At 51.4% G+C, this 23,249-nt stretch overlaps 1 protein-coding gene across 6 annotated transcripts in view; it reads right to left on the bottom strand.

Moving 5' to 3' along the window:
• Window positions 1–1,912: 1,912 nt before the first annotated feature.
• The window catches only part of LOC142304199 (uncharacterized), a 111,868-nt gene continuing 90,531 nt past the window's right edge, over window positions 1,913–23,249 (bottom strand). For all 6 annotated transcript variants that reach the window (XM_075346352.1, XM_075346354.1, XM_075346356.1 and 3 more), the window contains 2 exons: window positions 9,266–9,361; window positions 1,913–3,259 (listed from right to left, as the gene is read on the bottom strand). In XM_075346352.1, the coding sequence (XP_075202467.1) occupies window positions 2,990–3,259; window positions 9,266–9,361 (366 nt within the window). In that variant the 3' untranslated portion in view covers window positions 1,913–2,989. The remainder of the gene's footprint in view (window positions 3,260–9,265; window positions 9,362–23,249) is intronic.

Raw genomic sequence — 23,249 nt, 5'->3', positions numbered from 1 at the left:
GTATATAGACAAAAATCAACAGTGCGACCGTCCAGTGTAAATGTATAGCATATAAGCATATATATATGTACACTTCGGCACTCAGTGGGGCCAGCACCTCAGGTGCTGCTTACCAGCCGCTCAAAGCGGTTGTGTGATCACCAGATTCCCTGCCTGGGCCTCCCAGAGCCGTGTTGTCTCTCCTCTCCAGCTTCAGCAGTGCTGACAGGAATGGCTGCCGGCGTTCTGTGGGGAGGAGGGGGCCGTGGGCGTGCCCTAGAAAGTGCGGGAATCTGGTGCCCCACGGTGCTCAGTGAGGGGGGAGGAGGATACAAAGTATGCTCCAGCCCTCAGCGCTGACGTCCTGTGCAGCGTCCCGCCCTTCCCCTGACTGGCAGGCCTGGGGGCGGGAATTTGCGATACTAGGCCGCAAAAGCCGGGGACTAAAGTTATGAGCGCGGCCGGCAAATAAGCGCGGTCGGCGCGGTAGTCCCCGGCGCACTAACACACCCAGCAGCGCTGCAGTGTGTAATGGCACAAGCGCTCCATGCGCGGTCCCCACGGGGACACAGAGTACCTCACAGTAGCAGGGCCTTGTCCCTGACGATATCCGGCTCCTGTCCAGCAGATTCCCCAGGGGCTGCGGAGGGAGCACGGTCCCAGTGCCTGGAGACCGATTAGGATCCCACTTCACCCAGAGCCCTTAAGGGATGGGGAAGGAAAACAGCATGTGGCTCCTGCCTATGTACCCGCAATGGGTACCTCAACCTTAAACACCGCCGACCAGAGTGGGGTGAGAAGGGAGCATGCTGGGGGCCCTGTTATGGGCCCTCTTTTCTTCCATCCGACCTAGTCAGCAGCTGCTGCTAAGATGTGGAGCTATACGTGGATGTCAGCCTCCTTCGCACAAAGCATAAAAACTGAGGAGCCCGTGATGCACGGGGGTGTATAGGCAGAAGGGGAGGGGCTTTACACTTTTAAGTGTAATACTTTGTGTGGCCTCCGGAGGCAGAAGCTATACACCCCAATTGTCTGGGTCTCCCAATGGAGCGACAAAGAAATACAGGATGCTCCGGCCCTCACATCCGACGTCAGGTCGGCAGTCCCGCCCTTACCCCTGACAGGCAGGCCCGGGGGCAGGATTTTTGCTACTAGGCCGCGATGAAGCCGGGGACTAAATTTAAGACCGCGGCCGACAAGCAGGCGCGGTCGGCGCGGAAGTCTGCCGGTCTTCACAAATCAGCAGCTGCTGCAGCGTCCGGGAAGAAGGCGCTCCATGCACAGTCCCCATGGGGACACAGAGTACCTTATAGATGCAGGGCCCGGTCCCTGAGGATGAATAGACTCCTGTCCGGCAGATTCCCACAGGGGCTGCGGAGGAAGCCCGGTCCCAGTGAATGGATGACCGGTCAGGATCCCACTTCTCCCAGAGCCACTAAGGGATGGTGAAGGAAAACGGCATGAGGCTCCGGCCTTTGTACCCGCAATGGGTACCTCAACCTTAACAGCACCGCCGACATAGTGGGGTGAGAAGGGAACATGCCGGGGGCCCCGTGGGGGTCCTCTTTTCTTCCAACCGATATAACTAATCTGAGAATGCATGAGTGGATGTGTGCCTCCTTCCACACAAAGCATAAAACTGAGGAGCCCGTGATGCACGGGAGGGTGTATAGGCAGAGGGGAGGGGTTACACTTTTAAAGTGTAATACTTTGTGTGGCCTCCGGAGGCAGAAGCTATACACCCCAATTGTCTGGGTCTCCCAATGGAGCGACAAAGAAAACTAATTTATTGAGATGCACTTGTAGATTCTTCCTCCTTCTGCAGGACCTGTGGGCACAACAATCTGATGAGAGCCAATGTCCCCCTCCCCCCTTCAGAACCCCAATAAATCAGATACAGGGTCTAAAAAAAATAAAAAAAAATAAAACCCACTTTACAACTTATATTTTTATTTATAGTTAAGATGTTAAAAAACAAAAATCAAAACACAAAAATGAAGCAGACAACATTGTATCCCTACACACAACTAAAAATGAGCAAGAATCAGGACCAATCAAAGCCTTCCGATCACAGAGACCCTGGAATACCCAAACTGACTGTCTGAATGTTGGTGGCCGCAGACCCACAGGGGCTTGTGATCCACAAATTAAACTTTTGGAGGTCTTTAGATTTGTTAAAGGGGATGCACGCATCTCGGATATCTAGAAATATTGAGGACCGGAAATGTACCTGACAATCAGTAATGGTAATTTTCAATTTGCTCCCCTCGTCACTATATAGGACCGATTGGAAGGCCGGTCTCAAGTCCGACATCCACAGGCAGAAGGGTTGGGTTTGGGTCTGGCGATCTTCGGCCGATGCGAACCATACTCAGACCATACATCTGACGTGATGCCGGACTAACATTTAAAAGTGATGATTTGTCACATTTTTTTCTTCATTATTTCTTTAAATCATAGACAGCCCCTTTAATTTCAATTGAGAAATGAATTTTTGTAGAGATTTTGTGTGCCCCCTTACCATATCTCGACAGTATATTTGGCCACCCAAAATCTTCAGAATGCCTGAGCACAATAAGGAAATTGGGGGAGAATTAGTATGCTAAATCCCATCCCACCCCCCAAAAAACAAAACCCCAAACATTGTACATGCCTCACCGCCTATATATTATGTGTCTTATACCCTTCTGAAACACTGCATGGCATGCCCATATATTATAGGGTTGGCCATTTAAGGAACTGGCCATTACCTAAGAGGCCATTGCAGGGGCAACAAAATGTTCAGATTTGAGGATCAGATGATCACCGCCCCAGAGGGTCATCTTTGGAAAGGCCACATATAAATGGCCTTGAAGCAGAAGGGCATGCGGCCGGTCTCTGGTGGTAAGAGGCCATGTTATTGGAGGCCATGGCTACAGGACTCACATCTAGATGTTTGCGGTATAAGGAGCTTCGGAAGATGGAGGTATAAAACAAATTAATAATTCACAGCGTGAGATAATAAATGACATCATGGGGCCTCGGCCGCCTCCTCCTCCTCTTCTTCCTCATCGGTTTCCTCAGAATTCACAGGCATGGTCGGGGCAGAGTCCTTGTTGTCAGGATCCTCTTTACCATCAGCAACGGCGTCTTCATCATTAGTATCATCAGCAACAAAATATTCATCATCATCATCATCAATTGCATTAGCATCCTCATCATCCTCCTCAGCGACTAAGACTTCAGGTGCGTTGCCCGCCTGTGATGAATAGACCGCCAGGTCCCTAAATGGATTCTTTCCCTAAAAAAAAAACCCCAAACATAATTAAAATTAATTATTGACCCGTGAGAAGGCTTTAGTATCACTATCATAGAATGTTAGCATTGGAAGGGACCTCAAGGGCCATCGGGTACAACCCCCTGGGAGTGCAGTTTTCCTAAATCATCCCAGCTATATGTTTATTCAGTTTCTGCTTGCAGATTTCCATTGATGGAGAGCTCACTACCTCCCGTGGTCACCTGTTCCACTCCCTGACTGCCCTCACTACCTCCCTCGGTATCCTGTGCCACTCCCTGACTGCCCTCACTACCTCCCTCGGTAGCCTGTTCCACTCCCTGTCTGCCCTCACTACCTCCCTCGTTAGCCTGTGCCACTCCGACTGCCCTCACTACCTCCCGTGGTAGCCTGTGCCACTCCCTGACTGCTCTCACTACCTCCCGTGGTTGCCTGTTCCACTATGCCTGCCCTCACTGCCTCCCGTGGTCGCCTGTTCAACTCCCTGACTGCCCTCACCACCTCCCGTGGTAGTCTGTTCCACTCCCTGACTGCCCTCACCACCTCCCGTGGTAGCCTGTTCTACTCTCTGACTACCCTCACTGTCAGAAAGTTTTTCCTAATGTCTAATCTGAATCTTCCTTTTAGTTTCATCCCATTGCTTCTTGTACTTCCTTGTGCTAATGAGAATAGTGTAGTTCCCTCTGCACTGTTCTCTCTTCCTTTCAGATATTTGTAGACCGCTATTAAGTCTCCTCTCAGCCTTCTATTTCTTTTAGCCGCTCTTCATAGGACATGGTTTGCAGACCTTCTACCATCTTGGTTGCTCTTCTCTGGACTTGCTCCAATATATCGATGTCTTTCTTGAATTGGGGACCCAGAACTGTACACAGTGGGGAGCGGTAAAAATTGCACCACTTCTTACATTTTTGGCCATAAACAGTGAAATCTGACAGATACCCACAGCACAAACATTTGACATGCTGCAGACTATTTTTCCACACTGCATGGATGAGCATTGATATGTGCTGGCATGCCATCCGAGAGGGGGCCTTGACCAGCAGATTGCCTGAGAGAGTAGGACCGCTACCACCGTTGTCATGACCTTGGTGAAGGCCCGTAGGGCTGTCACCAGGCCGAAATTTAGTGCCACGAACTGAAGGTGTTCGTTCCCTATGGCGAAGCGCAGGAAGCGCTGATATTCTGGTACAATCGGCACGTGGAAATAAGCATCCCTGATGTCGATTGATGCTAGGAAACCTCCTTGGGCCATCAAAGGTGATGGCAAGCGGAGAGATTCCATCCGGAACCGTCAGGTTCTCAGTCCGTTGAGCCGTGTGAAGTCCAGAACGGGGCGGAGTGATCCGTCCTATCTGGTACCACGAACAAGCTGGAGTAAAAAGCCGCGACTACGTTCTTGAAGGGGAACGAGGATCGCAACTCCTCCTGCCTTCGGAGTGTTCACCGACTGGAAACGTGCATCGGCTCGCTCGGGGGACGGAGATGCTGTGAAGCAACGAGTCGGAGGACGAGAACTGAGCTCTATCCTGTGACCGTAAGACAGAATGTCTCCTACATCGGTCTTGGACATGTGGGGACCACTCCCCTGACCTGGACCGCCATGCAGAAAAGGTTCTCTGTGCACGGCGGAGGATGAAAATACCACCGCCTGAGACGTCAAAGACGCTAATTGCGGAGCACAGGATGACCGCATTGATCTGAGACAGAGCAGCTGAGATAGCCTGGAGTGCCCACCCCTGCAAAGGCTGGGGCAACGGACGCGCCTACGGCTTCATAGATGGATCCCATTAGGAGTTCTATCTGTCTGTCCGTGGCATTCTTGAGCGTGGACCCGCCAGCCACTGCTACTACTGATCTAGCCGCCAGTCCGAGACTGGCGGGCACCTTATGACACTGAGCCGAAACCTTAACAACGTCAGAGGGGAAGGGACAACGTGTGTTATAAGGCGTTCAGTAAAACGCTTGTCCGGGAAGGTGTGCTTCTGGACAGAATCTGTGAAGCCTTGAGAGCCACGTCCGGACAGAGTCCTGGGTTGCGACCTCCGCCCCATCCTCTAGAGGGTCCTCAAGCTGAGACCCTAGTTCCAAGCAAGGCTGCTTAGCCGGACTGGGACTGCGGTTCGTGCTGGAGTTTACCACGTAATAACTAGAGGCCACCCCAGGAACACGCTTCGTCGCAGACCGAGGGAGGCCTGGGGCGATCCCGCAGTGCCCGGGGCCTGTGTAAGGGGCCGGTCTGGACTGCAAACTCCTAGTCTCTTAGCCGACCATTTGTCCATAGCCTGAGACATGGATAGTGAAAATGACCCAGAGAGTTTCTCAGCAAAGCTGTAACTCTGTCCCTGCCGCCTGGACAGGGAACGCCGGCGAAGCTCAACCAGTGAAACTGCATTCAAACATTATATAGCCATATATACAGTGTATCACATATACAGTTCATCACTCTAGGGGGCCCAGCATCGAGAAGAAGCCCCCTGGTGTACCGACCCTGAAGCAGTATGTGCTGCTGAAAACATGGCTGTCGGCGTGTACAGTGGAGGGGGGAGCCGTGGGCGTAACCCCAAAAGTGCGGGAATCTGGTGCCATGAGCGAAACGTGAGGGAGGCGGAGGACAGCCAAGTGTGCTCCAGCCGTCACTGCTAGCCTCCGACTGACCGTCCCGCCCTTCCCCCTGACTGGCAGGGCCAGGGACGGGAGTTTAAGGCGCTAGGCCGCAAAAGCCGGGAACTAAAGTTACAGACCGCGGCCGGCAAGCAGGCGCGGTAGTCGCCAAGTCTGAGGCGAAGCTGCTCTCTGCACCGTCCCCAAGGGGACACTGAGTCCTTGAGGGGATCAGTTCCGTAGCGTGATTAGTGAGGGGGGCGGAGGACAGCGAAGTGTGCTCCGGCCCTCACTGTCGGCGTCAGCCCGACTGTCCCGCCCTTCCTCCTGACTGGCAGGTCCGGGGGTGGTATAATGATTGAACAGTGCCCGGGGCTGGACTGTAAGGCTTCTCTAGGAGTAGCCAAAAATCAACAGTGCGACCATACAACAAGCATATATATATATATATATGTACACTTCGGCACTCAGTGGGGCCAGCACCTCAGGTGCTGCTTACCGACCGCTCACAGCGGTTGTGTGATCACCAGAATCCGTGCCCGGGCCCCCCTGATGTTGTCTCTCCTCTCCAGCGTCAGAAGTGCTGACAGTAATGGCTGCCGGCGTTCTGTGCGGAGGAGGGGGCCGTGGGCGTGCCCTAGAAAGTGCGGGAATCTAGTGCCCCACTGTGCTGAGTGAGGGGGGAGGAGGATACAGAGTATGCTCCAGCCCTCAGTGCTGCCGTCCTGTGCAGCGTCCCGCCCTTCCCCTGACTGGCAGGCCTGTGGGCGGGAATAAGCGAAACTAGGCCGCAAAAGCCGGGGACTAAAGTTATAAGCGCGGCCGGCAAATAAGTACGGCCGGCGCGGTAGTCCCCGGCGCACTAACACACCCAGCAGTGCTGCAGTGTGTATGGCATAAGCGCTCCATGCGCGGTCCCCACGGGGACACAGAGTACCTCACAGTAGCAGGGCCTTGTCCCTGACGATACCCGGCTCCTGTCCAGCAGATTCCCCAGGGGCTGCGGAGGGAGCACGGTCCCAGTGCCTGGAGACCGATTAGGATCCCACTTCACCCAGAGCCCTAAAGGGATGGGGAAGGAAAACAGCATGTGGCTCCTGCCTATGTACCCGCAATGGGTACCTCAACCTTAACACCGCCGACAAGAGTGGGGTGAGAAGGGAGCATGCTGGGGGCCCTGATATGGGCCCTCTTTTCTTCCATCCGACCTAGTCAGCAGCTGCTGCTGACTAAGATGTGGAGCTATGCGTGGATGTCAGCCTCCTTCGCACAAAGCATAAAAACTGAGGAGCCCGTGAGGCACGGGAGGGTGTATAGCAGAGGGGAGGGGTTTACACTTTTGAGTGTAATACTTTGTGTGGCCTCCGGAGGCAGTAGCTATACACCCAATTGTCTGGGTCTCCCAATGGAGCGACAAAGAAATAAAGGATATATGTAGGCAATTGCTGTGTGGGTCCAATAAATCTGTTTCCCTCTACTACAGGAGCATCTTTCTTAGGGTACTTTCACACTTGCGTTCAGCGGAGTCCGTCACTATGGAGAATAGCGCAGTCCGTTAACGCACTGCGCTATTCTCCATAGACTTGTATGGACGACGCACTGTAACGCAAGTGTCAGCGTTGCATCCGCTGGTCAAAATAACGCCGCTGCGTCGGGCGGAAGGAACGCAGGATGTAACGTTTTTTTGAGCGGCGGAAACCTTTATTTTTCACTGCGCATACTTTTTTTTTTTTTCTTAAAATCACAAACTTTATTTTGTTTCCCAGTGGCCGAACGTTCAGCTGAGCGCCCGGCCGCCGGCATGTTAGAGCTCTCAGCTGAGCGCCCGGCCGCCGGCATGTTAGAGCTCTCAGCTGAGCGCCCGGCCGCCGGCATGTTAGAGCGCTCAGCTGAGCGCCCGGCCGCCGGCTATTGAGAGCGCTCAGCTGAGCGCCCGGCCGCCGGCTATTGAGAGCTCTCAGCTGAGCGCCCGGCCGCCGGCATGTGAGAGCTCTCAGCTGAGCGCCCGGCCGCCGGCTATTGAGAGCGCTCAGCTGAGCGCCCGGCCGCCGGCTATTGAGAGCTCTCAGCTGAGCGCCCGGCCGCCGGCATGTGAGAGCTCTCAGCTGAGCGCCCGGCCGCCGGCATGAGAGCTCTCAGCTGAGCGCCCGGCCGCCGGCATGTTAGAGCTCTCAGCTGAGCGCCCGGCCGCCGGCTATTGAGAGCGCTCAGCTGAGTACCCGGCCGCCGGCATGTTAGAGCTCTCAGCTGAGCGCCCGGCCGCCGGCATGTTAGAGCTCTCAGCTGAGCGCCCGGCCGCCGGCTATTGAGAGCGCTCAGCTGAGTGCCCGGCCGCCGGCATGTGAGAGCTCTCAGCTGAGCGCCCGGCCGCCGGCTATTGAGAGTGATCAGCTGATCGTTCACAATAGTCTGCTGCCAGTAAAACTGTAAAGAAAAAAAATATAAAAAAAAATTAGAAAAAAGCTTTCCGTTTTGTACGATCCGTTGTGCCATTATATGCAACGCATCCGTCACACAACGCAATGCTACGGAAGCCGTTCAACGCAAGTGTGAAACTAGCCTTAGTAGGATCCATAATGCTTGTAAAATGGGCAGCACGGTGGATAAGTGGTTAGAACTGTTGCTGTGTTGTCGGGCAGCATGGTGGCTCAGTGGTTAGCACTCTTGCTGTGTTGTCAGGCAGCACGGTGGCTAGCACTGTTGCGGTGCTGTCAGGCAGCACGGTGGCTCAGTGGTTAGCAGTTACTTTGTTAGGTAACTCATTGGTTAGCACTGTTACTTTGTTGTTAGGTAGCACGGTGGCTCAGTGGTTAGCACTGATGCCTGTCAGTCAGCATGGTGGTTCAGTAGTAAGCACTGTTGCTTTGTTGTCAGGCAGCACAGTGGCTCGGTGGTTACCACTATTGCTTTGCAGTGCTGGGGTCCTGGATTCATATCCCACCTAGGACAATAGCTGCCAGGAGCTCGTATGTGCTCCCTAAAGTGTCTAAAGTTCTCCAGTTCCCTCCCATCCTCCAAAGACATATTGATAGGGAATTTAGATTGTGATCCTCAATGGGGAGAGTGATGATGATTCTTGGAAAGAGCTGTAGTATATGATGGCATTAAAGTCAGGGATTATAAGTAGAATTGGCGACATTTGACGGTTCTCTGGCAACACCGAGTTGTAGTTATCTGACCACTGCAGTCAATCACTGGCCTCAGCGCTGGCCTCATCAGATGAGCTGCAGATTAGTGAATCCTCAGAGTAGAAAGCTGGGACGTGTGCGGCTCAGATTGTTATTCCATTCTAATTTCCACTACATTTATGCCCCCAGTAATGTGTCGATTAAGGGGCTGTTGGGGGCTAAATACAACACACCACAGCTACCCAACAGGGTTATTACCCAGCTGGATGTGGCCCTCACTCACCGCTTGGTACATTTTCAGCATATGCAGAATGTCTTGATCCAGTAGAAGCTCCTTTGTGGCTGCCAGGCTCTTCACCTTTATGTTTTTAAGTCTAGCCTGGTGAAAATAGAAAAAGGAACAATGTTTAGGAAGAAAATAAGGAAACATCAAAATGACCAAAACGGCTCATTCGCAGCTAGTCCTGCGCTGAAGCAAGACTTCCCGTAATGCACGGCCCTGTAGAAAAGGTCCGATATGTCAAAGTGAAGAGTTTGGGACAGAAAACTGGAGCAAGATGCTTTATAAAGTTGCAAAGTTTTTGCGTAACATGAAGATGTGGAAACATTTTGCGATATTGATGACCTATTCTTCAATCAAAATCATATCTGCAGGAAGGGTGGGGGGGGGGGTCTGATACCAATAAGTTGTTTTCAGATGTAAACAAATGGCTTTTCATAGATACGGCAGCTCAGCTCCTACTGAACCAACCTATAGCACCAGAGCACGGCACCACTACACAGCACATGTTCTGCTCCATTCACTGTGTACATGTGACCGCAAATGGAGCGGATTGGTGGAGATCCAACACCTGATCAGCAATGTAGTAAACCTGGAAAGCCCCTTTTAATTTATACCGTACTAGCTGTCATGAGGAGACCAAGTAAACCGAGTAAAAAAGTGACACTGCGCTTGACCACCTGATACTGGGCAGATACCTGGAGGCAAAAGGCAGGTAGTATCAAAGGGAATCTGTCAGCAGGTTTTTGCTACTTCATCTGACAGTAACCATAATGTAGGCAAGGAGATTCTGAATCCAACGATGTATCACAGATTATATGAGAACGGTTTCAGCCAATAATCTAAGTATTGAGTTTTAAGCATGTAGCCGAGTCTGGGGAGCTGTCCCAACCACGCCAGGCTCTATACACATTGTGCATTCACAGTGAGGGGGTCAATCACAGCAAGGAGTGTGTGTGGAGTTTCTAGGCCTGTAATGTTAATCACAGATTAATAAACCCTTTAGTTTAAGTAAACAATGTGCACACATACACTGATAAGAGAAGCAGTGTTGCCTTTTGTTTTTTAACTCCTACATCATGCTGTCCTCTGCTTACATAGCAAAAACCTGATGACAGATTCCCTTTAAAAGGGACTTTGTCAACACAGAATGACTGTTCAAGGGTGCGTCGACTTCCTATGATTGGTTTGGTGGGACCAAACATTTCAGTGCACCTTCGCTCCTACTAGTTTTCCCCTCTATTTCCTCCAGCCACTGATTTTCATCTTTGGCTTCATAGAGCGGAGATAAATGGAAAACCAGCTGGTGAGTAGGTGCACTTAAATGGTTGGCCTCCATGATGCACCGAGCAAATGTTCTTTGTCAGAACAGAATGATGTGCCAAACAGACTCCCTATAAAGGAACCCGTTCTGAGGCTTTTATACCGCACACTAATGGAATATATGTGCAGGCGCTTTTAAAGAGATTAAATCCTCATCTTCACTGTAGAAATCCCTTTTTGTGTTTCTCTGCTCTCTGGCATTTTTATGTAAATGAGCTGCAAGTGCGTCGAGGTAGGACATTGCACTTGCAGCTCTACTTCTCTCCACCTACCTCTGGTGTCAGAGACCTTGTTTCAGGGACATACCTACTGAGGCCTCTTAAAAGTGCATGTTAGTGCCTCGGGCGATGCATGTGAAGACTGATTCACTGGGTCCAGGGTCCTGCACCAAACATGGCACTAATGGCACTTTAGACAGATCCTGATCAGAGGAGTCAGGTCACTGAAATAAGATTGCTTTGTAAGTCTGACAAAGACCGCAAGCAGGGAAGGAGGAGGGAGGGCAGGAGAGCTGCAAGTGCAAGGCCCACCCTGAAGCACTTGCAGCTCTTTCCCTTAAAATTTCCTCTCTGGAGTTCAGATTTCTACAATCAAGGAAAGAATTTAATTGGCTTCAAAGAGCCTGTACATACATGCCATTAGTATGAGGTATAAAGTCATGAAAGGTAGTGGATCGGCGGGCATTTAGCGTGAAAGGACCTTTAGTAACTACGGTGGTGTCATCCTTATGGTAAAAGGTAAAGCTCTTAACTGTAAAAACCAATGTGTTCTTAAAAACTGAAAATAAAAAAAAAAAAAAAAAAAAATGAATTTTAGGGATTTTAGCAAATACATTTAGGTTCAGAAATATTTGGACAGTGACAAGTTTTATCATTTTATCAGTTTACCAAAACATATCGAAGGTACAGTTATATACTTAATCTGGGCTGAAAGTGCGGAGCCCCAGCTTTAATTTGAGGACATTCACATCCCAATTGGGAGGAAGGGTTTAGGAATTACAGCTCTTTATTATGTAGCTGCCTCTTTCGAGGGACCAAAAAGGTAATTGGACACTTATCTCAAAGCGAACCCCTTCACCACCCGAGAATTTGCAGTTATTTTTCCTCCCATTCTTCCAAGAGCAAGAACTTTTTTTCTACTTTATTGACAACATAGTCGTATGAGGGCTTGTGGGGTTTTTACGAGACAAGTTCTAATTTAGAAAGAAACCACTAAATTTTTACCATATAGTGTACATTGAAAAAAACAGAAAAAAAAATCCCAGTGTGCTAAAATGGCAAAAGGGAAAAGAAAAGTTCAATTCCACAATTTTTTTTTTAACTTACAATGTTCACTGTATGCAAATCAAAAAAGTCAGTGGAGAATCTGTTAGGAGTCTCAACACAGAATCCAGCCAGATATCCCTCCGGGAAGGACCCAGCCAAGGAGTAGCTCTTTTTAGGAGACCACCATAACCACCATATTAAGTGGCCCTTTTAGTCAATATCCAACTTTTTGACAAGTTCAAAGATATGACAAGGGAAATACCAAGGCCAGGTATCCATCCACAGACAGCTGTTTCGGGGTATTGCCCCTCATCAGTGTGGAGTAGGATTTTGGCCAGGTGGGAACAATGCCTAGTAGACCAACAAGACAAAATAATCACTGATCTCGGGGAGACCAGCCAAAGAAAACACTGCCGGCAGCCAGCGAGGGCGCTCAAGACAGTGAAATCCTAGGTACATGTTCACTATATGGTAGAATTGACCTGGCATTAATTCCCCAAGTCAGAATGGGTTCATAGATACCAAACATGTATAGTTTTCTGTTTGTTAATTTAATTGGTGGAAAAAAACAAAAAACATATACTACTACTGGCTGTAGTACCAGGGCGTAGCCCGGGATAGTAACCGTCTCTGTCTCGTTCCCTGTCTGTCTCTTTCCCAGTGTGTCTTTCTTTCTGTCTCTGTCTGGCTTTTTTTTCCCCTATCTGTCTCTGTCTGTCTGTTTGTCTGTCTGTCTCTTTCCCCGTGTGCCTCTTTCTCTGTCTGTCAATCGGTGTCTCTCCATTGACATCTTATTACCTCACACATAAGCTTCTTATACTAGGAATGTCCTTTGTTCGTTCCTATAGCACCTAATCATATCTCCTATTAATAACCTGTAGCTCGCAGCTACATTCAATTTAATGGAGGGATGCTTTTTGGAGAGTAACTGTAAAGCGCGGGGTTAAATTTTCTTGTCAAAACAGTCTATGATGTTTCCTGAGTCACATGAGGCGTCTGTGCAAAATTTTGTGATTGTACATGTAACGGTACGGATTCCCTTAAGCAGACAGACAGACAGACAGGCAGGCACACACACACACACACACACACACACACACCCCTTTATATATTAAATATATTAGTCAATGTTACTTGGGCCTTAGGAACACTGCTTTAGACATCACTAGAACTGGACGCGCACTGGAGGGAAGTATAGGCTTACTTTTACGGAGTGAACAAGGGGAGTAAAAAGGGGTGGTCCAAGTATCCCCTTTAAAGGCAGAAAGGCCCATAAATGAGCAACAACTGAAAATCAGCGGCAGTAAAGGCCGGCAGAGCATCACACAGGAGTATACCCAGCGTTTGGTGACGTCTATGATTCCCAAACTTCAGCAGTCATTGTCTGCAAAAGATTCGCTATATGAAAAAAAATGGATTTTTGTGTACTCACCGTAAAATAGTTTTGTCTTAGCCATCATTGGGGGATACAGGACCATGGGTGTTATGTTGCCTATCCATAGGAGGACACTAAGTAGATGCAAAAGCATAGCTCCTCCTCTGCAGTATACACCCCCTGGCCGGGCCAGGCAACCTCAGTTTTAGTACACAAGCAGTAGGAGGAAAAACCAGTAAAAACTTCTCAGAGGAACATGAGAAAAGAAGAGTCATAACCAAATAAGGTACTGAGAGAACCAAGGCCCAACAGGGCAACAGGGTGGGTGCTGTGTCCCCCAATGATAGCTAAGAGAAACGATTTTATGGTGAGTACACAAAAATCCGTTTTTCTCTGACGCCTCATTGGGGGACACAGGACCATGGGACGTCCTAAAGCAGTCCATGGGTGGGAAAAATAAAAACAAGACAACGCAACCCAAGGACTAGGAACCAGTCCCAGACAGCCTGGAGCACCTACTGAGAGAGGTGCTCTACTGCCGTTTGCAGAATTTTCCTACCCAGATTCGCCTCAGCTGAAACCTGGGTATGGACTCTGTAATGCTTTGAAAACGTATGTAGGCTAGACCAAGTTGCAGCCTTACACACCTGTTCCACTGAAGCCTGATGCCGAATGGCCCACGAAGCGCCAACTGCTCACGTGGAATGAGCCCGCAGCCCACTAGGAATGGGCTTGAGTTGCAAGTGGTAGACTTCCTGGATCGCAGAGCGAATCCAGCGAGCCAGAGTCGCCTTTGAAGCTGCCTGTCCCTTCTTAGGCTCCTCAGGAATGACAAACAAAGAGTCCGTTTTCCTAAAGGGAGCAGTCCTGGATATGTAATATCTGAGAGCTCTGACGAGGTCTAACGAATGCAGAGACCTTTCCACCCTATGAACTGGGTGTGGACAAAATGAAGGCAGAACAATGTCCTCGTTCAAATGAACCGGGGTAGGAACCTTTGGAAGAAAATCCGGAAGGGGGTGCAGAACCACCTTGTCCTGGTGAAAGATCAGAAAAGGCTCGCGGCAAGAGACTGCTGCCAGCTCCGAAACCCGTCTGATGGATGTAATTGCCACCAGGAATGTTACCTTCCAGGACAGAAGAGCAAGGGAGGATTCCTTGAGAGGTTCAAAGGGAGACCTCTGGAGACCGTCCAGAACGCGATTGAGGTCCCATGGGTCCAGCGGCCGTTTGTACGGGGGAACTAGATGGGAAACGCCCTGGAGGAAGGTCTTGACTTGCGGTTTTTGAGCCAGGCGGCATTGGTAGAAGATTGAGAGCGCTGAGATCTGCCCTTTAAAAAGGGAACTGAGAGCCAACCCCGCTTGCAAGCCAGACTGTAGAAAGTCGAGAATTCTGGGGATGGCCAGAGGCATAGGCTGCACGTTAGTTTCCCTGCACCATGCAAGGAAGATTTTACACGTATGGTGGTAAATGCGGGATGAAGCAGGCTTTCAGGTGCTGATCATGGTGGAAATAACCGCAGGGGAGAATCCCGCTCTTGTTAATACCCAGGTCTCAATGGCCATGCCGTCAGCTTCAGGGCTCTGGAGTTCTGATGGGAAATGGGCCCTTGGGTCAGCAAGTCTGGGATGTCTGGAAGGCGCCACGGTACGTCTGCGAGCATTTGTACTAATTCGGCGTACCAGACGCGCCTGGGCCAGTCCGGTGCTATCACCGGGACTCCCTCTGCCTTGATCTTCCAGATTACCCGCGGCAGCAGGGGTAGGAGGTGGAAATATGTAAGGCAGGCCGGAATTGGTGCCAGGAGCAGACTAGAGCATCCGCGCCGATAGACTGCGGGTCGCATGACCTGGCTATGAACGCGGGTACCTTTGCGTTCAACCTTGAGGCCATTAGATCCACGTCTGGTGTGCCCAAGCGAGTGCAGATGTGTAAACACTTCTGGTTGGAGAGACCATTCTCCGGCGGTCAGGCCTTGGCGACTTAGAAAGTCTGCTGTCCAGTTCTCTACCCCTAGTATGTGTACCGCTGATATCACTGACCCCGTCGATTCAGCCCAGCTGAGAATCTTGTGGGCCTCCAGATAAGCCGCTTTGCTGCGTGTGCCCCCCTGCCCCTTGATATAGGCTACAGCTGTTGCGTTGTCCGATTGGACTCTAATCTGATGACCCGCTAGCAGAGGGCAGAACGCCCTGAGCGTGAGGAAGATTGCGCGGATTTCCAGGATGTTTATGGGTAGGAAAGACTCCTGGGGCGTCCAACGTCCTTGAGCAATGTGGTGCCGGTACACTGCTCCCCAGCCTAGGAGGCTGGCGTCCGTGGTCAGGACCAGCCAGTTCACTGGGAGAAAAGATCTCCCCTTTGATAGGGATGAGGACCGAAGCCACCAGCGGAGTGCATACCTGACTGAAGGCGTCAGGTGAAGAGGTCTGTCCAGGGAGAAGGGGCTCTTGTCTCAGGCCGCTAGAAGGGCTAGCTGCAGTGGGCGGAGGTGCAGTTGAGCAAAGGGTACTGCTTCCATAGCCGCCACCATCCTGCCGAGTACCTTCATGCTGAATCGAATGGAGCGAGACGGAGGACGTAGAAGGCAGCATACCACTCGTTGAAGAGCGATCGCCTTGTCCAGGGGGAGGTAGATCAAGCCTCGACGGGTGTCCAGGGACATGCCCAGGAAGGTGATGGATCGTGATGGGATCGGGGATGATTTATCTAGATTCACTAGCCACCCTAAGCGGGATAGTGTGTACACAGTGATCTGTACGCTGGTTGAGCAGTCGCGGAAGGAGGGGGCCTTGATGAGGAGGTCGTCCAAGTAAGGGACAACGACTACTCCCCTGGCATGAAGGACGCTCATGGCGGCCGCCATGACTTTGGTGAAGACCCTTGGTGCGGTGGCAAGGCCGAAGGGTAAAGCTACGAATTGAAAGTGGGAGTCCTGAACTGCGAAAGGAGGAACTTATGGTGATCTGGGGCGATGGGTATGTGCAGGTACGCGTCCTTGATGTCTATGGAGGCGAGGAATTCCCCTTCGACCATGGATGCAATAATGGACCTTAGGGACTCCATTCTGAATCTCCGTACGTGCACATGTTTGTTCAGATGTTTGAGGTCCAGGATGGGTCGAACTGACCCATCCTTTTTGGGGACCACAAAGAGGTTGGAATAAAAACCTCTGAACTTCTCGTCGTCCGGGACAGGTATTATCACTCCTGCTGTTTGGAGCGAGTGGATTGCTGAGAAAAAAGCTTTGCGTCGTTTGAGACTTTGGGGGGTTTGAGAGAAAGAATTTTAGACCCGAGTCGGTTCTATGTGGTAACCGGAAGACACAAGGTCTCGCACCCATTTGTCGTCTGTGGCGGCAGCCCAGATGTGTTGAAAGAGCCGCAGTCGACCTCCTACAGTGAGTGTGTCTTCCGGGGCGCCGAAGGAGTCATGAGGAGGAAAAAAGTCGTGGCCGAGTCTCCCTAGTCCTGGACTGTTTCGGTCTAGGCTGCCATGACGAAGCGGATTTCGGGGAGAGCTGAGAAGGTCGGTCCCTGCGTAGTCCGCGGCTGGTGGCGGCGACAGCACGGGATGTCGACCACCCAAATGAGTTCCGAAAGGAGCGGAACGAGGACTGTGGACGTCTGGTGAAGGTCGTCCTGGACTTCAGCTGGGGGAGGGAGTACTCTTTCCTCCCGTGGTGTCAGAAATGAGCTTGTCCAGACGTTCGCCAAACAATCGGTCTGGAAAAAAGGGAAGGCCCGTGAGACACTTCTTGGAGGCAGAGTCTGCTCGCCATTGTCGGAGCAAGAGAGCTCTACAGATGGCTATGGTATTTGAGGCGGCAAACGCTGCGCAGGTAGCAGCGTCCATGGAGGCCTGCATGAGGTACTCTGCCGCAGCGGCAATTTGACCTGTTACCTCTGTGAAGGTATGAGTGAACTGGGATTCCTCAAGCGAAGTGTTAAGGGATTCTGCCCAGACAGAGATCGCCTTTACGACCCAGAGGCAAAGGAGGGCGAGAGGGAGGAACCCGCAGCCTCAAAAGCAGAGCGGGCGAGGTGCTCCACCTGTCTGTCGGGTCCTTGATGGAGGAACCATCGGGTAAAGATAGGAGCTTCTTTGTGGCAAGGCGGGAGCCGGGGGGTCTACCGAGGGCGGATCGGCCTCGCCCTTAGGGGCAGGTGAGGCAAAAGGGTACCGGGACTCCATGAGTTTTCGGTTACCGAAGCGCCTGTCAGGCTTCTCCCTTTGCTTTGTGAGGATATCCTGAAACTCTGGGTGATCAGCGAAAACCTTTTGTAGTTTTCTTGCCCTCTTAAAGGAGACCGCATAGTCAGTGGTAGTGGATGGGGGATCCTCCACATGCAGAGTTTGGTTGATTGCTGCTATAAGGGAGTCTATTGCAGTTTGATCATCTGGGGAGGATGAAACCAAGGAATCCTCTTGGTACAAACAGCATTCTCCCTCCTCCAGCTCTTCAGAAGCCGTGGAGCGTGTGGGAGAGCCTGCCCTGTGTGCTGCCGAGGGAGAGCCCTGGGGGCCATGAGAGAGTGCTGGAGACACCCGGCCGTGTGCTCTTTTCCTGATCCCTGCAACCGGTGAAGCATGTGCCCGGATTACCTCAGAAGGATCCTCCATAGGGGTATCCTCAGACTGCGATCCGTCCAGGGGCCCAGAAGGGTGTGGAGGACGGGGCTTAGAGCTAAAAGAGCGCCAAGAATAAGTCAGTGTGCCCCCCCTGCTGTCCGGGGGAGCTTCTGTGACATCTCCCTCCAGTCAGCACACAGCTCATCACCGGAGGATAATCTCTGCCATGCCGTCTTTACTGCAATCAGAGCACGCAGCTAAAGCAAATAAACAGAGCAAATAAACAAACAGTGTGAGTTCCTGAGCTCTGGGCCCTCCCCCCACCACCGGTAAGAAGGGAATTTTGTTACTTACCGTAAATTCCTTTTCTTCTAGCTCTTATTGGGAGACCCAGACGATTGACGATTGGGGGTATAGCTACTGCCCTCCGGAGGCCACACAAAGCACTACACTAAAAAGTGCAAGGCCCCTCCCCTTCTGGCTATACCCCCCCGTGATATCACGGGTTCTCCAGTTTTAGTGCCAAAGCAAGAAGGAGGAAAGCCAATAACTGGTTTAAACAAATTAACTCCGAGTAACATCGGAGAACTGAAAAACCGTTCAACATGAACAACATGTGTACCCGCAAACAACAAAAAAATCCCGAAGGACAACAGGGCGGGTGCTGGGTCTCCCAATAAGAGCTAGAAGAAAAGGAATTTACGGTAAGTAACAAAATTCCCTTCTTCTTCAGCGCTCTATTGGGAGACCCAGACGATTGGGACGTCCAAAAGCTGTCCCTGGGTGGGTAAAGAAATACCTCATGTTAGAGCTGCAAGACAGCCCTCCCCTATGGGGAAGCCACTGCCACCTGCAGGGCTCTTCTACCTAGGCTGGCGTCCGCCGAAGCATAGGTATGCACCTGATAATGTTTGGTGAAAAATGTGCAGGCTCGACCAGGTAGCTGCCTGGCACACCTGTTGAGCCGTAGCCTGGTGTCGTAATGCCCAAAACGCACCTACGGCTCTGGTAGAATGGACCTTCAGCCCTGAAGGAACCGGAAGCCCCGCAGAACGGTAGTCTTCAAGAATTGGTTCTTTGATCCATCGAGCCATGGTGGCTTTAGAAACCTGCAACCCCTTGCGCGTACCAGCGACAAGGACAAAAAATGCATCAGAGCGGCGCATGGGCGCCGTGCGGGAAATGTAGATTCTGAGTGCTCTCACCAGAACTAACAACTGTAAATCCTTTTCATACCGGAGAACCGGATGAGAACAAAAGGAAGGAAAGGGTATATCCCGATTAAGAAGAAACGCGGATACAACCTTAGGGAGAAACTCCTGAATAGGGCGCAGCACTACCTTGTCCTGGTGGAACACTAGGAAGGGAGCCTTGAATGACAGAGCCGCCAGCTTAGACACTCGCCGAAGCGACGTGATCGCAACCAGAAAGGCCACTTTCTGTGACAGGCGCGAAAGGGAAACTTCCCTCAGAGGCTCGAAATGCGGCTTCTGGAGAGCAACTAGTACCCTGTTCAGATCCCATGGATCTAACGGCCGCTTGTACGGGGGCACAATATGACAAACCCCCTGTAGTAACGTGCGCACCTTAGGAAGACGTGCTAGACGCTTCTGAAAAGAACACGGATAGTGCCGAGACTTGCCCTTAAAGGGAGCCGAGCGACCAACCTCTTTCCCAACCAGATTGCAGGAGGGAAGGCAAAGTAGGCAATGCCGATGGCCAGGGAGACCCTCCCTGAGCAGAACACTAAGATAAGAATATCTTCCACGAGTTGTGGTAGATCTTGGCAGACCGCGGCTGGCTAGCCCGTCTCATGGTGGCAATGACGTCGTGCTCACGGTCGACCGACGGTGAGATGCCACAGATCACGGTACCACGACCTCCCCGGCCAGTCTGGGGCGACGAGGATGGTGTGGCAGCAATCGGTAGCTGGAACTGTGACCAATCCTGAGCCAAGGCGCCTGTCGCCAGAGCTCTTTGATCGTAAGACCGCGTCATGAAAATCGGGACCTTGTTGTTGCCGAGAAGCCATGACGTCGACGTCCGTCTTCATCCTGCGTCTACAGAATTCTTGCAAACAAACGGGTGCAGAGCCCATTCCCCTGCGTCCACGCCCTGGCGACTGAGGAAGTCTGCTTCCTAGTGTCGTACGCCCGGGATGTGAACAGCTGATATGGTGTATGCTCTGTCTTCTACCCATAGCAGAATCCGCCGGACCTCTTGGGAGTCTTGTCGACTGCGTAGTCCGCCTTGGTGGTTGGTGTATACCACCGCTGTGGATAGTCCGACTGAATTCGGATCTATTTGCATTCCAGCCACTGCAGGAAGGCTTGCAGTGCAAGATACACTGCCCAGAGCTCCAGACCACTGAGTTGAAGAGTGGACTCCTCTGAAGATGGTCTTTGACCGTCTGGAAAAGCTAAAACTCGCCTCTGGATGAGGCGCCTCCTTGAAGGAGAGACTGTCCCCTCGTCTGTAGTGAACGCTGTTTGTCCAGCGGAAGCTTCACTATCGCTGAGAGAGTGTGAAAACTCTCCAGGAGATGCCAGCGATTGGGTTCAACCTTGAAAAGTTGAAGACCCACCCGAAACTCTGGGAAGGGTCCAGCGCCATGTTCAGGTTGTGTTGGCATGCTTGTAAAGGAAAGTGCCTTGACCAGTAGATTGCCCAAGTAAAGGATCACAGAGTGACCGTGAGAGCGCGGGACTGCTCCCTCTGCTGCCACGAACTTGGTGAACACCCGTGGGGCTGTCGCCAGCCAAAGGGTATGGCTACGAAACGAAATATTCTCGTCTTTAATAACGAATCGTAGCCAACGCCGGTGCCTCGGAGCAATCGGCACGTGTAGATAAGCATCCTGATGTCTATTGAAGCTAGGAAAACTCCTTGAGACAGAGAGGCAATGACGGAGCGGAGTGATGCCATCCGGAACCGCCTGGTTTTCACGTGCTCGTTAAGCAGTATAAAGTCCAGAACGGGACGGAAGGAGCCGTCCTATTTTGGCACCACGACCAGGTCGGGGCAAAATGCGTATCTGGTTCCTGAAGAGGAACAGGGATTACCGCTCTTTCCGCCTGCAGAAGAGCCTCGGCTCGGTCGGTGCGGTAGTTTGAAAACAAACTGACTCTCACTCACAGGCCCTCAACCTGCGGTAGGTAAATGCCGCTAAAGCGGGGGAGTCTGCCCCCCCCGCGGTTGCGGAGTGAGAGGGCTGAAAATTATGAGGAAAAACGCTTTGGTAGCGGATCCTCCGGCTGCCTTCCCCGGGCGTGAATTGAGCCCGCTAGGAATCTATGCCCTTCTGGGCTTTTTGAGTCGTCTTGGATAGTTGAATGATTTCATTCAACCCTTACCAACAGACTATCACTAGATAAAGGCAACCTGGTTAAGCACTTCGTTGGAAGCAGCCTCTGTTCCAATCTCTCAACTACTAGCCTCTGCGTAAAAACACGGAGTTGGCGGATGCCACTGACGTCCGGCTCGTAGAGTCTCGGACAGCAATAACAGCATGATTCGCCATGCCGACATTGCGAGTTAAAGACGCTGCTGGGACCGAGAGTACCTGTGACAGCGACCCTCTGCGCAATACTAGCTGAAATAGCTTGGAGTGCCTTCACGGCTGCGACTGCCGGAGCAGCCGACCTGCCGATAGCTTCATAGACAGATTGCAACCAGAGGCCAATCTGCCTGTCAATGGCATTTTGAAGTGAAGTCCTATCCACCACTACAACTATAGATCTAGCTGCAAGCATGGAGATTGGGGGATCCACATTTGGATACTGGGTCTAGCGCTTGACCACGTCAGGGGGAGCGACACGTGTCTCATTAATACGGTCGGAGAAACGCTTATCGTGATAAGCGTGTCGTTTCTGGACTGCGTCTCTGGAGTCAGAGTGCTAAACAAGTACTCAATATATAGAGATTTCTCTTGCTGTGAAGCTGACCCCTCCACTGGAGGAGTTGAGGGAGAAATACCCAACCTTTCGTTGATGGACGCAATAAGATTATTCACTATAGCGTCACCATCCGGTGTATCCGGATTGAGAGCGGTCTCAGGAACAGAGTCCTGAACAGCTACGTCTGCCTCATCGTACAGAGAGTACTCCAGCTGGGACCTTGCCCAGTGATGTAGTCGAGGACTAATGCCAGCGAGCCCGCTTAGGCCATCTGGGACTGTCGACCGTGTCGGATGCCTGCTCTCTGGGATGCCTGGAATCACTCTGGCGCCTTGAGATGCTCCAGATCAGGGCGGCCAGGGTCATTGCAACCATATTGCCCACGGTCTGCTTGGGGTGCAAAGTCTGTAAGATGTCTGTCATAGTCACAGACAATATATCAGCGGAAAAACTGCAACTTCGTCCCTGTCTCTGGACAGAGATCACAGGTGGTTCCTTTGGCCACATATAGCAGAGACCCCGGTTGAGCAATTGCACGCACTGGGGGTCCTGAAACCGTATGACATGCAGTACAAGCAGCATAGAAAGCCCGTGCATTGGCAACTTGTCTTTTTCTGCTGTTGTTGTCTAGCTATCTAAGAGCCTAGCCAAGGATAGCGACCGTACAGTGAATAGTCATACAAGCATGAAGTACAAATAAACACTTCAGCACATGTAGTACACGCAGCATTGAAAACTTGTGGCTTGGCACATTTGCTCTTCTGCTGCTGTTGTCTATTTATCTAGGAGCATGAGACAAGGATAGCGACATACAGTGAATGTATAGCATACAAGCCTGACAGTAAACACTGCAGCCCATGCAATCCAAGCAGCATTGAAAGCTTGCGCGTTAGCACCCTAGCCTTTCTGCTGCTGTTGTCTATTTATCCAGGAACATTAGCCAAGGATAGCGACATACAGTGAATGTATAGCATACAAGCATGACAGTAAACACTGCAGCCAATGCAAGTCAAGCAGCATTGAAAACTTGTGCCGTAGCACCATTGCTCTACTGCTGCTTTTGTCTGTTTATCTGGGCGCATTAGCCAAGAATAGCGACATACAGTGAATGTATAGCATAACAATAAACCGTGCAGCACATGCAAGCGAAGCAGCATTGAAAGCTTGTGCCTTAGCACAAATTGCTCTACTGCTGCTGTTGCCCAATCTGACAGTAAACACTGCAGCACATGCAAACGACGAAGCATTGAAAGCTTGTGCCTCAGCAGCATTGCTTATTTGCTGCTGTTGCCCAGAATAGCGACAGTACAGTACAGTGCATAGCATATCAGCACACAGCCCAAAAACCCACTTCAGCATTAGTGGTGTCAGTTGCTTACCGCCCGCACAAGAGCGGGTGTGAGGTCGCCCAAAAACCTGTGACTGGTTCCGTTCTCCCAGAGTGGAAACCATAATGGCTGCCGGCTTCTCTTCCCCGTCCTGTGCAGAGGGGCGGGCCGTGGGCGAGCCCCAGCCAAGAGCGGGAACCCGGCGTCTCACTGTGTTCAGTGAGA

Source organism: Anomaloglossus baeobatrachus, chromosome 4, assembly GCF_048569485.1.
Source record: "Anomaloglossus baeobatrachus isolate aAnoBae1 chromosome 4, aAnoBae1.hap1, whole genome shotgun sequence".
Taxonomy (NCBI): domain Eukaryota; kingdom Metazoa; phylum Chordata; class Amphibia; order Anura; family Aromobatidae; genus Anomaloglossus; species Anomaloglossus baeobatrachus.
Note: the sequence above shows the minus strand (reverse complement) of the source record. Positions and strands in the feature narration are given on the sequence as shown.